Source organism: Gambusia affinis, linkage group LG11 (assembly GCF_019740435.1).
Source record: "Gambusia affinis linkage group LG11, SWU_Gaff_1.0, whole genome shotgun sequence".
In the NCBI taxonomy this organism is placed as follows: Eukaryota; Metazoa; Chordata; class Actinopteri; order Cyprinodontiformes; family Poeciliidae; genus Gambusia; species Gambusia affinis.
This window is the reverse complement of record NC_057878.1, coordinates 13280900-13299203: the sequence shown is the minus strand read 5'-3', so window position 1 is coordinate 13299203 and position 18304 is coordinate 13280900. Positions and strand designations below refer to the sequence as shown.

Here is an 18304-nt window from a genome sequence, read left to right as displayed (position 1 = left end):
CTGACCTCTTAAGTTCTTTAATCCTCTTCCTATCTTGCATAATTTTGTTTCATTTTTCCATGACAAAAGGAAGCAGTGTGTTTGCATTCTGGCTTACAATACACCTGTCTGTATTATTCACTATTAGATCCCCATTAAAGGCAAAGGTTGTGAATTTGGAGGCTTACAAAGTCATAACATCATTTTGGCCTTTCCAAACCATCTCTCATTTGAGAAAAACAAATCATGTTAGTGATTCCATTTTACCTTAAACAGAAAAAGATTAATTTGATTTATTGTCAAACAGTAACAGCAGATTATGTGTGGTTTTTTACAGTGTATTTTAACTTCTGGTTAAAACTGTATATAATTCTGATCCGAACACCATTTTAACATTGAACCAATCATCTCTTGTGGATCAGCTGCATTAAAAAAAGTTGCTTGGTTTTTCAGAAACATTGGATCACTACTTGCAATAGGTGAGAAAAAAGTCTTGATTTGTCCACCTGCTGTAAAGATGAATGCATAAGCCAGAACGATCACAGCAAAAGTACCGACTACAAGGATAAATTTGCAATGATTGATTAAGACTGCAGTTTACAACAGGAGAAACCGACATCAACACCATTTATTATGAAGAGTCAAATCCATATCCATTAGACATGTCCCTCATGAACATGCTTACGTGTTTCTATATTCGACCCCAATCACATGTTCAAAAATAGTCTTGATGAATATTAACGGTTAAAATAAGTTAAAAAGATCAGCAGGCACAGATTCAGATGATATGCAGTCATTTTTGAGTCCAAAGTTCTAAAGCAGGACTGAGGGAGGAAGAGCCAACTTCAAGGCAGTTCGTTATTCTTCATCATCATCATCGTCATCATTGTCATCATCGTCATCATCGTCATCATCATCGTCATCATCATCGTCATCATCATCATCATTATCATCCTCATCCTCTTCATCCTCTTCCTCATCATCATCATCATCGTCGTCGTCGTCGTCTTCAGTGTTTACTTTGCCAGAAAGAATGTCTTCAATCCAGTCCTCCAGCTGCGTAGCCGTGGGCAGGTCCTCCTCATCCTCCATTTCCAACCACACACTGTCTGCCTGCGCTCACATTAAAAGGTTAAACTCTGTCAGAAAATGTTGTTTTGGTCTGAACATCAGGTGTGACGTTTGGGTTCGGGAACTTACATCTGTAACATTGACGACGCCGATCTGCGGTCTGAACAGATCCACCTTAAAGGTCCTCTCCCAGTAAGGAATCAGCTGGAAAGAGTCAGAAAGAGAACATATAATTGTTTTGCCTTTGCACTCTGCTTCACTCACAGTTACTCTGATGTAGGAGGCATAAGGCTCACCAGGGGGAAGTCATCAGGGTCGATCCAGATGATGCTGAGGTCAGGAAGGTGAGTGTTATCTCTGGCAACCTCCTTCAGGATCTCTAAGAACTCATAACCATCTGGAAAACAGGAATTTTGTTGTTACTCTTTAGTTTCTTTAAAAATATATATAGCGATTCAGAAATATGTTTTAAAATACAAGCTTAAGTTACTATTCTTTTATATTAGTTCAGGCCTGTTTTTATTGTTTATGTTCTTAAAGATGCAGATCTCGAAACTATCCAGCTATATCACATAAAGTAGCCTGTCCCACAATGTTATGTAACCTTACCTGGGTCCTCTTCCTCTGCAAAAGCCACAATGTGGATGCCCTCAATGTCATCCTCCTGGAAAAAAAGGAGAAAGGTTTAAGGCTAGGTGCTAAATAAAAATGTTGTGAGAAAAACATAAAGCAAAATGATTAATTTTGCCGCTCTCTGACCCATGTCTCAAACATATCTTCTGCACGCAGCTTTCTCAGAGTTGGTCTGGTGGCACAGAAAATACAATATCGCACATTGCATCACATTACAACGCAGAATTGAGGTTGCAAATAATTAAAAATATGAAATAAATCGAGGTAAGTCCACAGTTTACCGCCTGTGCTCTGTTATGAAGTCCACCAGCTCCTTCTCAGAGTGTGGCCTTCCTGGGACGGTGACGGGCTCCTCCATGAAGGGTTCATAGAAGTCCACCTCGTTCAGCTTCAGGGTCAGTTCTTTGGCCACCTTGACCAACAGAGGAAGATCAGCCAACTATAGCAGATTCCTGATGACAACCTTTTTACACTCTGTTTGACACTTACGGATTTTTGAAATGTGGCGAAGAATTTAATGTAGGGCTGGAAGTGCTCTGCAGCCTCTTTATATGCTTCGTAATCTAAAAACAAAAACGACAGATAAAGTATGCGCAGCTGAGAGCTGAAGTATTAAAGTAAAGACATGTTTATTGTTGTATCCTCTTCTTTAGTCACAAATCAGCTTGTCCTTTGCACATCAGGGAGCGGAAATAGCTCAATCTTGACCTCAGTGCGGTTCTCCCACAGATGGCCAGATGGGATAAAGCTCCAGCACAGCTCTGATTGTATACCAGACTCAGTTTCTACTGTTTTGGTCAAATGACACTTTGTAGAAAAAAAAAATATTTCTCTTAAATTGTGGTGGTGTTAGTAGAGCCACATTTCTTAGATCTCAGAAAAGCTTTTGACCAAAACTACACTTATTACACAAGTGTAGTTTTGATTTTCTCAGCAAAATCTTAACTGGGTGGGTCCTGTTTGTCAATTCAATCTATGAGTATGAAACTATGAATAATCCCTGGAGATGAGAGGCTTAAAATCTATTTTTACTCCAATCAAAATCAAAGAAATTCCTCTGCAAAGCCATCTAAACAAGCAAGATGACCAGGCAGCAGAAGATTATGCATTTTACAAACTAAAGCACTCACGTTCAGAGTCTTCACTCTTGAAGTAGCCAACAATGCGAATGTCCTCCTCCATTCTATCAAAAGCCTTTAGCTCCAAAGCGTTCTCTATGACCTCCACAGGCTCCTCCAAAAGCTAAAGAGAGAAGCCAAAGCGAAAAGCTCAGAGAGTGACCTGTGTGGACTCGTAACTACGACCAGCCCTGATTTAGACTCAAAGCTGGAAATATGCTCTGAAACAAATCTACTCACATCCAGCAAGAACTCCACCAGAATGTTAGCAGACAGCAAACCATCAAACTCAATCACTCTGTCATCTTTAAAAACATACACACTTCCCTCCTCCTTCAAGCCTGCAATTAAAAGAAAAACAATTTCAGAAAAAGGAAAGCTAAATATCTTCGATCATATCCATCTTGCTATAATAAAGAAATAAATTATTGAAGACACGCCTCTGTTCTCACCTAGTTTCTTTGCGACTTTTGCATCTTTGACTGAGTCAAGCATCCCAAAGCCAATGTTCTTTTCCTCCATGACCTGAGCAACAAGCTGAAAGTCAAGGAAGAAATATTAAGAAGAGTTAAAGTGAAAGAAAAGATCCACAGTTTGTGTATGAAGACAAACAAATCCGAACAAAGATCCAAGATCACAGAAGATGGTTGGCAGCATGACAGGTGCTGCAGGCTAGAGGCAGAAAGATACAGTTACATAATCACTCAGTCTGCCTCGTTCTAAATATAACCACAGTCAGAGCATACAGCATATAATTGTTCTGGTATTTGTCATGTATAGTACAGGAGCTTCTTTGGTGTTTGACCTCTCCATGCAACAGGGGAAGAAACATACTGGTAAAGTGTTGCTGGGAGGACTTGCAAAATGGTGGATTTCAAATTGGGTCAATGCACACATGTATACACACACTTAACTCCAATTTGCAATGCGTTGAACAGTTCTTAAGCAAATATTAGTAGTTTCTAGAAACTCATCAGATGTTTCTTCTTCTGCATAAAACAAATTTGACTTTTGTTATGTCTTTTCTTGCAACATTTGGAAATTAAATCACCAAACATGGTAACATTTGGTTTAATTTAATTTCCATATAAACTGTACTGTGGTGCCTGAAAGAGATGTCAGAAAAGCAAAACAAAAGAAAAACAGGATATGTAACAAAAAATATTGGGGTTCTTGTAAACCTGCTTGTAATTGGTTGTTTGTGTCTACATATTTAAATGTGACATCAGAAGCTCAGAGAATCATGTCTGAAAAATTTGATTTGGTTGATCATCTTCCAAGGCCTCAGCAGTCACTTTCCATCATTTTACACCAATTCCACTCAAGAGCAAAATGTTTTCCTGAAAACAAACATTTGTACATGGTTGTTTTTTTTTTTGTTGTTGTTTTTTTTTTTCACAATTAGCGGGTGTGAGCATATTTTTAACAGAAAAGCAAAAACTAAATACTTTTTGTTAATCCTAATTATATCAGGGAAGTCTAAAGTGGTGCAGTGGAAAAGTGATCACCTAAACCAAGTTGAAAACTGGTTACACACTTTAGTTATTTTTGTTCTTTCTTAAATTCAATTGCATGAAGCAAGGCCCAAATAGCTACTGCAGGCCATTTAACAGTACAAAGGTACCAATATTACCAATCATTGTGCAATCTGAGTTTAAGTACAACATCTGTTCTTACTCACTGCAGTCAATGTCTGTTGATAAACTGTAGCCTTTTCTTATTTTCTGGAGAGTAATTTAAAACTCAGACATTTTTCTGTGCGTTGCATACAATCATAATAAATATTGTGTATTTATTATCTCTATCTGTGAAGATAGAGAATATATATATACATATATATATATATATGAAGCTAACTATTGTGTTAGACTGAAAGCTGGAAATATGCTCTGAAATAAATCTATTGTGTCCAAATGTTTGGAAAAAATATCTTTTTGTCAAGAAAATTAAGAGATTGCAGTATCTGAAACCACAACGATAAGTCGGTCAGATAATTGTTGAGCATTCAAAATACCAATGAAGACATTGTGACACTGATGAAATGGTTTTCAAGCATTTGCATAGTGATGTTTTCACTTAATTGGATTTGAACTCTTTTCTTCTAAAAGGACAATAAATTTTTTTATTGGGATATTCTCGCTGATAAGAATTATTATTATTCTTTATTTATAAAAGAAAAATTTCTTACAATCTATCCCCTTTCCTGCTGCAATAGAGGACATTTTCCTTCTAATGGAAAAATTCTAGTCATTACATTTTTGCTGTCTTAGCCTTAAATTACTGTTTGAACATTACACTTGCAGTCACTTGTACACCTCGGTCAGACAAATTCCTTACATGAGATTTAATGGCTGTGTGATAATAGCTGATCTGCCCACCTGTGCCGGGAAGCTATTAGCAGGAGTTCGAATTACCTCCAACAGGTCAAAGAGGAGCCCTGCTTTAGCTTTGTGCTGTGAGACAAGGCTGTTTGGGGCCGAACATTAAGAACCATTTAATCTAGAAATCAGTTTGTGACTGAGGCCATAATATTAGAATTGGGGGGTGGGGGGGTTAGGGGGATATTGTATTGCAGACAAGAATATTGTGACCTTCAGCTGTTAAATTCTGCAGATCTCTGGTTCTGAACAGAGCATTGCGACAGGGTGAAAAGAGCTCATATACTTCAATGGGATGGAGACGCTGTGAATTAGGGTGAAACAACCTCAAGTGACAGCAATGCATCTTACTGGATAACTGGGCATTAATAGAGTACACACTGACCTTCAGGAGTATTCCTCATATAGACAGATAAAACCCACAGATAATCATCTCCTATCTGTGGGTTTCCAGCTTACTGGAGCATAAACATGGACCTTTATATGTCACATATTATTTAATTCTCTATCACATCCACTCGCCTCTTTCTCTTTTATCAATTTGCCAATGTTTACCCTCCTTGTCATGCTTTACCTCCAGCACTAGCTCAGTCATCTGGTGTTGTTTCTGCAGCTCTTTACTGTCCGGCACTTTCTCGTGGTAGAACAAGCAGAGCATGCTGTGCTTCTTCAAGGCCTTCTTGTAATTCTTGTCACTGATGTCGAGAACCCGGTCCTTCCCGTCATACTGAGGGAACTCCAGGCCCTTCTCAGCCGGCGTCACACTCACAAAGCTCAGGCAAGGGAGCAGGAACAACCAGAGGTAAAACATGGTCCACAGCTAACCATCCACCCGCACAGAGCGTGACTTGGTTTCAGAAGATGAAGCTGCACAACTGGAGAAGTCAGACAACCAAACTGGGAAAGGATGGAAGAAAGTGTGAAATCTCTGCAGAGGGATTTAGGAGGCAAAAGAAAGTCTGACAGCTGACGTTTTTAGCATGCCGAGAGAAATCTCAAAACTTCTTAAGAAACTCTTTCCCCTGCTGCGTGATTCCTCCCTCATGGCTTCCTGCAGACACAAAGAAGAGAGGAGCGCACTCAGGCCTGCAATGTACTGTGGGTGGATACCGTACATAGTCGAGCTTCTCTTCCCCTACTGGAGCAGGACAGGCCCATTTTTAGGAGACCAGTTGTTTAGCAGATAAAAATAGAACAGCAAGTGAGAAAGGGAAACACCAAAGGATGACAGTGGGTGGTCCATTAAACAATAAGTATTCACTCCCTCTGATTTTTCATTTACAGACTTGATGTTGGAAGGGGAATAGGCTGACCTCTCTCCTCCCCAGTTACAATGAGGTGTTTAAGGATCAGAAGAAGTAGTTGGAGGTTTTTTAGTGCAGTTGAAGGAAATGTTAATGTATCTGAAGTGGCAGCTCACAGGACAGTCTGCTAACAGGTGTGTAACAAACAGTTCAAACGACTAACCCCTAGCTAACCTTTCTTTATAGTGATGTTTTCTATTGTTATTGCATGTTGTGATGCTTTAATGGCTTTTCAAAACTGGGCTTTACAATTAGTCTCTCTTTTAGACCAAATGTACACAAAAAAGTTACCTAAAAAAAAGTCTGTCCCAAATATTTATTTATTTGATACCCTTGTTCTCAGCTAATGGTAGCACCTGGATACCCATACTCAGTAGGTGCTGCTGGACATTTGTTCTTGTTGAAACCAAGTGTGAAGACTCCCACAAAGTCTACAACTCACAACAGCGTTTTATCTGCTGGGATTATATTATTAGATCATCTTAATTGTACAGTACACTGAGTGACACTTTGAGCTGAATGAGTTTAGTTGGGCTGCACAGTGCCACAGGTAGTTGTGCTGTTACCCTACAGCAAGAAGATCCTGGTTTCCGATGAGGTTTGCATTTTCTTTCCATGTATGAATGGGGTTTTCACTGGGGACTCTGACTTTATCCCACTGTACAAAAACATTCATGCTAATTGGTCTCTCTAAATTACCCTTAGGGATGAGTGTGTGTCTCTGTGTCTGGACTGAATCAACTTTCTGTATAGACAAACTACCCAATAAAGTCTTCCTCACAATAGTCATATGAAAGCTTTCCAAATGCTGACATTTGAACTTCTGCTGCCCTCTGCAGGACAAAATACACGTAATTGCTATAAATCCATACATAATTCGGCAAACAACTTTCACACTGTATAATATCTGATTATCTTTTACATAGAATAGAATAGAATAGAATAGAATAGAATAGAATAGAATAGAATAGAATAGAATAGAATAGAATAGAATAGAATAGAATAGGCAAATTCAAGAGTGTCAACCGTAAAGGGATAGGCAAATGGAAGAACACAGATAAACTTAGAAATAAGCAACGATAATTGAAAAGAAAACTTATGTAGTGTAGACCAAGGTTAGCTTGTGTCTTTACTTTAGTTTTAACTAGATAGGGGCAGAACGAGAACAGCAATTGTTCTGCCCAGATTAAATAAGTGACTGATTTTCACTGTTTATGATTAACATAATGAAGATGAGGAAACATCCACTGTTGCCCAACCACAGAGATATTCAGCTTTTCTTCTACATTTTGTCAAGCTTTTGAGGACAACATCCTGAAATTAATTACATAAAGATTTTTAAGCAAAGGAAATGGTGAGCAGATCTTCACTGGTAATGCTTTTACTTTGAATTAATTTACTTATGATGTTGAATGAGATCAAAGTCTGTTTACTGTTTCAATCTTTATTTAACTTCAATTAGGTTTTAGTTTTTAATGTGACTTTTTTTTAAAAAAAAATAAAAGAGCAAACATCAGCTTGCTGTCGAACATCAGTTTGATGTTTGACAGCAGCAACTAAAGACGATATACTAGCATTGAAAAATATATTCAATCTCACTGTAAGAAAGACAGGAATGAATGAATGAATGAATGAATGAATGAATGAATGAATGAATGAATGAATGAATGAATGAATTGTCTGACAACCTGACTGCATAGAGTAAGCACAATTAGAATGAGAAGCGTCCGCTCATTTCCTTTGGAACCGCTAGATGGCAGTATAACATAACCCGCTTTTCTTAGTGAAGGTTCATGATTCCTCACCATAACTTTGCACATCTTCCGGTTCTGTTAAAAAACAAAACAAAACGGGGGGCGTTCAAAATATATGTGTAAATCACTTCATTATGTTTCATTCTGATTTTATTTTATTTTTTATTAATTTTTTATTTTTTTTTGGCTGGAGTAGGATGAAACAAACCACAAAGCCAAACGACAGATTGAATTAAAATAGAGGTGCTAAATGGAGATCAGTCAGTTTTAATGTGTCAACACATGAAAAGTTGAATGTTATCTACATTGTACATGCTGTGCTGTCTTGACACAAATGCTACAAGCTTTTATTATCCAGCAGATGGGAACTTTCCTGTTCCAGTGAGATAAAATATTCACACTGTGCACCAAACTCCAGAATGACCTCGGGATTTTTCCTCTGCTTCTCTTCATCCCTGGTCAGTTTTCAGCAGACTCTGTGGGACAAAAGCTCATTGCAACATTGTATGTGTTGTAACAAACTGCAAGTGGAGACCAAGTCATCCCTTTTTTTTTATGAGTGTTTTACTTTCCTTCTGTAAATGACACAATCAAACATAAATACTACCAGTATATTTCCTGCTTTACAGATGAAAACTCTCATTAGATAGATAATTTAGAATTTCTTTCTTTTCAATTCTGGAACAAAGCTTGTTGGAGGCTTCAAACGACATTTGCAAAGCTTCCTTTAATCACTTTTTCTCGATGACAGCTTTTTTCTTGACACTCTTCTTCAAAGATTTGATTTGTGGAGATTTTCCCACCTGAGTGGTGAATCTTTGCATCTCGTCCAGAGTTAGAACATCCTCTTGGCTTCTTGGTTAATGATTTCTCTTATTTATGCTTTCCCTGCCTCCAAAAAAAGAAACACACATCCACAGCTGTTGCTCAGTGGAGATGTTTGTTTGTTTGTTTGTTTGTTTGTTTGTTTGTTTGTTTGTTTGTTTGTTTGTTTGTTTGTTTGTTTGTTTGTTTGTTTGTTTGTTTGTTTTCTCAGCACATAAAGTTTTTAATAATGGACTCGTTTGACGTGAGCGCCTTCTTCTACTTGATAGTTGTTTCCCCAAAAAGATCTTTGGTTGACAATCGGTCTCCCAGAAAGTAAGATTTGTGGAGTGCAGAACTAATTGTTGTTCTATGATTGCTGCAGCTCCACATGAGTCACCAAAGGCACTATCAACAAATATTTTTGCTTGTTTACAAAACTTTTTCATTTCTATAAGACATTTCTCTGTCTTATAGTTTCTAAATCAGAATATATCAGTATAGGTATGTTGAAACTTCACAAAACTAGAGGCCTGTAGAATCCCTAATTACATGTATTGTTTGTGAAATTAGGGATGGGTAATGCAAAAATATTGAAGTATTTTTTTCATTACTTAGTTAAGTCACAAATATAAGTAAATTTAAAGTCTTGCAGCAAAGCTGTGGAGTCTTTCACAACATAGGCATAAAAAGCTACGGACAGCAAAAGCAATGACTGCTGTGACCAAAAGCTCTCTGACTTCATCCCAAGTTTGGCTGGATTAAACATCAGGGGTCAGCCAACCAATCCCTACAGTGAATGTGACATATGTAAAAGATCCTCAAGAGCCAGTGAACTGTAAAACCCAAGCTGAGCTTATATGTTACATAATGCAGAATCGCATACGCTCATTGACACGTTTTTACTTCTGCTTGCTCATTTTTCACATGCACTCACATATACTCATTTATTTCTCCCTGAAATTCATTCCTGATTTCAGTGACACTAATTACTTCAGAATCAGAAATACTTTATTGAGTTTAGCTCTTTGGGGAAATTGCTTATTTGTTGGCAATGACTCCCATTCAAAATGTTGAATATTAGAAAATAAAAAAAATAAGCTTTGCAAAAAATATAAAAGATCATACGTAAATGTCAAATTTTAAACAATTTGCCTAATCATAAATGTGAACATCCTGACATTGGTGTTTTTCAGTTGGCTTGAGAAGCATTTATCTGGTCTCAAATTCACAAAAAAGAATGACTAATCCTCATCTTGCAAGTTATTTGTCAAACTGTTAAATCGATCAAACATTCTCCTTCTTTAACTTGCTCATGTTGTGAGTTACTCTCTATTTTCTTTCTTTCGTTTGTCCTTGAGTGAGCTACAACGGTATTTTTCCAGACGTGGTCATGAGATTTTCTCATATAGTCACCACTCCCTCTTCTTGCCACAGACCAGAATCCCTCCTTTAATCTCACTGCCCTGCTGCAGTGAAAACTACACCTGGCCCCAAACACTGTAACAAATTAACCTGAACCCTCTCCTTGACCCATTATTTATTGTTTTCAAAGTCAGCCTATCCAGTAGACGTCATGGAAATGTTTTTCAGTCCTTCTGAAGACCTGAATCTAAATAACCTTGTGATTAAAATGTAACTCATGCCTAAATCCTCTTAAATAACTCCTGAATAAGTAACTTATATTGCCATTTTTCCCCTTTCGTAATAAATAATTGTTTTCCATAATGATGCAGGAACAACTATTCATACCCCTTGAATTGGGGGGTATGACAACAATGACCCCCAATTCAATACAATACAATACAATCTTTTTACAGCCACAAACCTTTGAGAATCATTGTTGGATTTGGATATGCTAGCTAGACCAACACAAAGAGGTGCATATTTATTGAAGGAAGAAAATCCATCCATCCATTTTCTTACACCCTTGTCCCATTGGGGTGTCCAGTGATCAATCAAGAGGCGGGGTACACCCTGGACAGGTCACCGGTTCATCACAGGGCAACACAGACAGACACATAAGGAGAATTTAGAGAGACCAATTAATCTGACAGCCATGTTTTTGGACTGTCCACCCATGCACAGGGAGAACACGCAAGCTCCACACAAAAAGACCCCAGGTCAGGAATTGAGCCCAGAACCTTCTCGGTGTAAGGCAACGGTGCTACAACCTGCGGCACTGACGCCAAAAACAAAACCAGATAAATCCATAGTTCTAAAATTTACTTTAAAAATATAATGTGGCATGCATTTGTATTGATCTGCACTCAAGGTAATACTCCTGAATATCACTATCAGAACAAATAAACCTTTTGTGATATCTGAGTAGAATTTGTTTTGAACATGAAGTCAATTGCTCTGTGACACTTTATGACTTTTTTACAAAGTATATTTTGCTAATGCAAAAAAAAAAGGTTGGCTGGTGTAACAAAAGCAAACCTTATCTCAGAAACTGAAGGTGTTTGTGAGATAGTCAAATGCTTTCAACTGGCCTTGAGCTGAGTACAGCACTCAGATACAATTAAACTGAGTTTTCTGTGGGAGTGGCATGCTGATGCAAAGTTTTGGAACAAATGTCTGCTGTTAGACTAACTTAGACAAAATTACGTTAATCAATCCATCCATTGTCTATGCTTGCTTCTCCTTGCAGCGTTAGGACTCTGGATGGGCCAATAATGTTGTTGTATTCTAGCTTTTAATTTAAACTTGGCAACAGAAACATATTAAATGTTCTGTACTTGTATAGCACTTTATCAAGTCTAGTGGACAGTGTTGCTCTTCAAACACACACTGGTGGTGGCAAGCTACTGGACTGCAGCCACAGGTGCCCTGGGATACAATGACAGAGGTGAGGCTGCCATGACAACCACCACCTGCAGGTAACGAGGACACAATGACACAGGCAGACAGCATGGGAATAAAACCAGCAACCCAGCAATTTAGGGACGAACTCCTACCACAGTTGCCACCATCTTATTGTCTAATGAAAGACATTCCCAATCTCTTAAACCTTAAAATAATTGAATACTTTTAACTCTTATTATTCAAAAGAACTCTACATTTAATGCCTGCGATGCTGGGGGAAGAAAAAAAAACAAACTTTGTTTTTACATTACAACACTCTTCTGGTGAAATCCCTCTCCCTAGGAAGTGTAAAACATATGAGAAGACATAAGATTCGGCTCCATAGGGGATGTGGAAGAGAAAAGAGAAATGACTGAGGTATCACAGTGTCATAAATATTTAGATTCACCCTTTCACTGTTTTGTGTAAGCAGTAGAAAAGAGGTAACAATACTGTAAATCGTAAGAAGATTGATAGGGGCATTGTTTTACCTCACTCATTGTGACATACAAGAATAAGATAAGGTTTGTTTCGTCATAACTGAGTCACCTTATTCTAGACTGCACATCATATCAGTAACTCTCTGTTTACATATATCAGCCAGCTCTTTGACAGGGTTTGCACTATGTTGCTGTTAATCTGTCTTTGGTGAGCCTGACCTTGAAAGAAAAAGGGCTCACTGGTGTTTCCTTCATTGACTCATCCTTATTTTGTTGTGACCCCAGACTCTATTCTTCCTGCTGTTATTTCTGCAGGAGGTAAATATTTCCTTTCGCCAGGGAAGCTCTATTCAGTGGATTAGCGCCAGAATCCCAGGCATGCCGCCATAGTTTAGTCGAGACTATGCAGGGAGAACGCCAGGAATGCATTGACTATGTGTTCACCGTATATTTGAAAGGTCTCACTGCATTCTCTACATGGCTGCTTCCGCTGTTACCTCAATGGAATGAACAACAGCGACATTTTTAAACCTTCGCATGTCTGGTTAGTTGTGATAACAGAACAAAAGCTATGGCATGGTTTTAGTCAGGGTAAACATGCTGTTTAGTAACAATAATGCCTAAGGTCTTTTTATATAAGTACAGACCAAAGGTTTGGACACACTTTATAATTGAATTCAATTAGAAGGTGTGTCCAAACCTTTGGTAATGAGGTCTGCAAAAAGATCTCCGTGGAACATTTTTTTAAACTTCGTTTCATCTGCAAAATGTTGTTTTCCATCCTTTGCAAGGATCGGTGTTTTACTCAGTTTACTTTTGTCATTGTTGTCTTTAAATGGTTCTGGGTTTTACTGACTTTCTGTTAATTCAAAATGAATCCACTGAAAAAAATCAAACTAGATAAGTTAAACTGAGACATGAAAATCAAGTATTAAAAATGACTGTTCAAGGCTAAGATGGCTAACATGCGCTCAAATCTGAAGAGAAACACGCAACTTGTAAAGTTTGTGAAGTTGCTACAGAAAATCCCCTGAGCGACACTTGAACATTTTTTAACATTTTCATCTAATTTTCCCATGATTATCATCAATCACATTACATCATGTATATAAAGAACTTTTCTCAAAGGTAATTTAAAAAAAATGTTTATCCTTGTATCTGGCTTCATGTAAAACAAAGACAAAAAAAAAACCTCCCTTCCAACTGGATAGTTTCCTAAAACCACAGAAGCATTTTGCATCATAGGATCAAAACAATAAATTACCTTATTTTGACCTTGAAATCCTCCCTGTGGAAGTAGAGACCATTTACCTTATCAACATGATGTCATGGTTGGTTTTCAGGAGTGTCTTTTTTATTGCTCTTTCAAACACAATCATGATAAATAAATGTGTACTCCCTAATTTGGCCACAGTCACATGTATTTATGATCAAGCATACACCATGTGGGGTTAACTCAGTACATCAGTATGTGAACTACATTAGGAATCATCATTTAATTCTAAATTTCTTTTCTCTTCTGTCGTACGCACTTTGCCCTTGGCGCATCTCTACAGAGTCATGCACACTTAAAGCTTGGGAATGTGGGAGGAAGTCGCAAACCCCACATATGCAAAGTCTCTCGGCCAGCAGTCAAACAAGACCTCTATACTGCAAAGGAACAATCCAAACATCAACTTTCCCGCCTGCCGTTGCTCGATACTCGATTACTTGAAGGCTTTAACATCAACTCGACAAAGACTGAGGCAAGCTGCAGAAGTAATGTGACAAAAACTAAACACACCCTATGATTCAACAGCTTGTGGTGACTTGATGCAGTCCAGTCTTCCATGACTGGATCAGTGCCTCAGATCAAAGGTGAAGTTTAACCTGTTTTTATTCACAACAAAACATCTTTTCCTGGAGACATAGCTTTGCCAAGAAGTTAACTCGGTGTTAACTGCATCTGCTGTGTATTAAACATGGTTATGTAAACACTGTGAAAGATCCTGTCAAGGATTCAAACTTATGATATTAACACAAATTTACACAGGAGGCCTTATGCAATTTAATATTTTTTTCTTATGAAGCAGAGTTTCAAACCTACTATGACTAAACTGAGAGCATGAGAAAAGAGAGCTTTACTTGGAGAGCAGCGAAGAGGCCCCCGGTCTCTCTGGAGAAGCAGCAGATCTCCACCTCTGGTAAGACAATGTTCAGGGTTGATGGGTTTTTGGTTGAAGTAAATCTAACAGCTCTCAGAGGGGGAACTGTAATGTTAGACGAGGACATGTCTAACATTGCAGTTAGACTCCAGTGGGGAATCTGTGGCAAGACTTTAAAAATCGCAAAAGAAGCTTGAAGATTTTGACATGTACAAAGATTTGAAAAACATCTCTTATTTCACAAAGATGCACTATTGTGTTGCCGTTTCAAATAAAATTCTAATTAAACACACTGACAATGTCAAAATGTGAAATGAAAAGCTTCACGTTAACACATTTGGAAGGCACTCTATGTGCAGGGCCTCTGCCATGACTGTAGAGACTCACTTCAATGAGTGACACTGAAACAAATGGACAGATAAAGACCGAAAAGGTCATGACAACCTCATAGTGCTTAATTTAAAAAAAAAGCACTGTAAAGGTCATGACAACCTCATAGTGCTTAATTTAAAAAAAAAAAAGCACTGTAGATTTCTGTCGCTTATAATTTTATTTTATAATGTATCTTGCTTATCTACTTCTATCTAAGTATTTGTCTCAGGCTGCTTTTTCTCTGTCTGAAATAAACAATGAATAAAGCATGGCCCAAATGCCAGTACTTTTCCACAAGGACAATATCATTAGTTTCCTCTTGGGCAAGAGGCTGGGAATGAGGCTAGCGGGGGTTAGTGGAGGAGTAAGCAAAATGCATCCGAAATCTTGAGCGATATATTGAGCAAAAAGAAATCGAATGAACTTGAAACTCATGCTGATTATTAAACCTTCTGGAAGTCATGCAAAATATCAGTGATGCTTTGGATATCACTGTTAGAATTGGAATTAGAATTTGCAAACAACAGCTTTGTTGGAAAATCACGCAAAAAGTTCTCCACATCTACAGGATGTTAGTCTGATGTCCAGTCTGTCTGTGCCATTAAGATCCATTAGAGATGACACAAACCTTTATCAAGTATTTTTTTGTACTAACATGTCTATTGATCAGCAAGAACCAAAAAAATATTTACAGATTTACAGTGAGTAGTATTGATGCCTTTTGAACTTTTCAGTATTTCATTCTTTTGTTTGAAGTCTATGTGATAGAGTGACTTAACGTAGAACATTGGTGGGAAGTGGAAGACAAATGTATAAATTTACAGCTGGAAGTCTTTTAGGTTTTGTCTCTGCCATCTTTGTACATAAAGACGACCATCTCTGTCCATCCTACAATCATCTCTTATCATACCAACATGTTTTGACATGGAAAAGGTTCTGTCATATTGGAAATAGAGCTTTTGCAAGCATTGGTTTTCCCATAGATTATCAGAATGATTATCTCTGTTCACAGAGGCAAGTTAAGGTCATTCTTGAACATGTTTAGCTAATCATTGGTAAAGTTGCATTATTTCTCTAAATAATAAACAGATTTAGTTGTATTTTCAATGACAAGAGAAATATTTTTATTCATTTTATCAATTATAAGTGTGGCACCTGCTCATAATCAACCAGAATGTGGTTTGGTCTGCACGCCCTCTCTCCCTTCATGCCACATTTCGCTTGTTACTATGGTAAGTCGCAGCATATCAGTGATGAGTCACAGACTAAATAGGCACTCAGATCATGCCCTCCAATGTCACCCTCTGAATCAAAGGGGGATCAACAGTGGGGATCAGATCTCTGTGGTATTATGTTGACTAAGGCACTATATTTTAAAACCAATTTTTATTGGATTGCTTTATTCAGGATTCAGTGTCACAATTTTAATCCAATTCAAACAGAAAACTGACAACAGATGAACCATTTCTATGTAGTATTTCTAATTTAAATCCAGATGGAAAGTTACACTCATGAGATTTGGTCAGTAAAGGAAAACTGCAGAATGTGAAGCCTCATAACTACTGATGCTGGGATTTTGATTTGTTGAATCTTTGGTAAAGAAGCTTGGGATAACCCAGTCCTCATCAAATTCAAAGCGGATTAATTGCTCTTTGCTGGGGTTTATGTAATCCTAGTCAATAAGATCACAGAGCTCTATGCATAGGAAGTTCAAAAAGGAGTGATTTAATGACTGTTGATTTAGTTACAGTATTAAATCTTTACATCTACACAAGGATGGTTAAGGTTTTGATATCTAACTACCGTAATGTAGTTATGACATGATGGTAAACAATTTAAGATGAAATGCAGTAGGGACAATAAAGAAGAAGGAAGTAATCTGATCTGAATTTAAAAAGCTTAATATTTTTAATTCTTATTTTTTAAAATTGTGTGATTATTATCAATAGTATTAATACACATGCAAACAAACACTAATGAGTTACATTTACAATATTTTTAAAAGATTTATCACAGGTAGTATGATGTATTTGTATTTGTAATTCCCAGCTACTACTGCTAGTATTATTAAACTGCAATTGCATATGTAGTAGGGCTGCACAGTGGAGTAGTTGGTAGAGCTGTTGCCTTGCAGCAAGAAAGTCCTGGGTTCAATTCCCGGCCCCTGGGATCTTTCTGCTTGGAGTTTGCATGTTCTCCCTGTGCATGCTGGGTTCTTTCCGGGTTCTCCAGTTTCCTCCCACAGTCCCAAAACATGACTGTTCAGTTAATTGTTCTCTCTAAATCAGGGGTCCCCAAGTCCAGTCATCAAGGGCTACCATCCTGCAACCTTTAGATGCATCTCTGTTGAAACACACCTGGATCAAATAGACTGCTCATTACCAGCCCATTGCAGAGCTGATTGGATGCTGGTGAGGGAATTCAGACATTTTGGAGCAGAGATGCATCTAAAAGTTGCAGGACGGTAGCCCTTGAGGACTGGAGTTGGGGACCCCTGCTCTAAATTCTCCATAGGTGTGAGTGTGTGCATGGTTATTTGTCCTGTCTGTTTCTGCATTTCCCTGCGACAGACTGGCGACCTGTCCAGGGTGTATCTCCAACTAAGCTGGAGATGGGCACCAGCACCCTTCTCGACCCCACTAGGGACAACAAGAGTGTACAGAAGGTGGGTGGATGCATATGTAGTGCAAATTATGCGTAAAATTGTGTTTATGTTTATTAATGCCATTTGAAAGAACAAAATTATCCAAGGATGCTTAATATAATTCAAGAATTCAACAACTACTTTGGGTTGTTTCACATTTTGAATATAATAAACAGAAAACCTGAATTTCTGTTAGCCGTTCAAATAACTTTTACTCAGATAATGTACTTATTTCAGAAAATAAAGAATGAAAACACACCTTCCTTCTGGTCTCCATAAAAACTTTATTTACAGTCTCTAGAATAAAAATAATGTATATTCTCTCAAAAAGGAAAGAAAAAACTTTTAAAGCTTTTTCCCGTACAGCAATCGTCTCTTATCATCCCAACATGTCTTGACACGAAAAAGGGTTTGCCTGTCCCATTCACTGACATCGTGCACTCAGGGTTGGGCAAAACTTGATTCAAATCTTCATATCTTTTGCAGTCGTGACTCAAACAATTACCACAATCCAGATCAGCAGATTGAAAAAGGAAATTTCAATGATGACGTCAGAAGTAAGCTGTGCCAACAAATTGCTAACCCTGACATAAATGTTATTTAAGTTTTGTAGCATCAGTCAATTTATGCCACCAAAAAACAACACTGCATTGAAAAGCTGGTTGAGTCAAGACATTAAAAATACATTTTATCTTTGTGTTCTTTGTAAATTTTCTTCTTTTTTTCCCCACTTATGCATTGCGCAATAAGACACATTTGGTAGGAGATTCATAGAAAATGCACTTCACTTATAAAGACAATATTTAAAAACAGACA

The 18304-nt window shown here is 37.7% G+C and overlaps 1 protein-coding gene across 1 annotated transcript; it reads right to left on the bottom strand.

The window, feature by feature from the left end:
* Positions 1 to 288: 288 nt before the first annotated feature.
* Positions 289 to 6282, bottom strand: casq2 (calsequestrin 2). Its single transcript, XM_044132188.1, has 11 exons — positions 5754 to 6282; positions 3254 to 3338; positions 3042 to 3142; positions 2814 to 2925; positions 2173 to 2246; positions 1965 to 2095; positions 1810 to 1855; positions 1660 to 1714; positions 1347 to 1447; positions 1180 to 1254; positions 289 to 1092 (listed from the first exon to the last, which is right to left on the bottom strand). The coding sequence occupies exons 1-11, from the start codon at positions 5988 to 5990 to the stop codon at positions 838 to 840; spliced, it is 1272 nt and encodes a 423-aa protein (XP_043988123.1). The 5' UTR covers positions 5991 to 6282; the 3' UTR covers positions 289 to 837.
* Positions 6283 to 18304: the final 12022 nt, after the last annotated feature.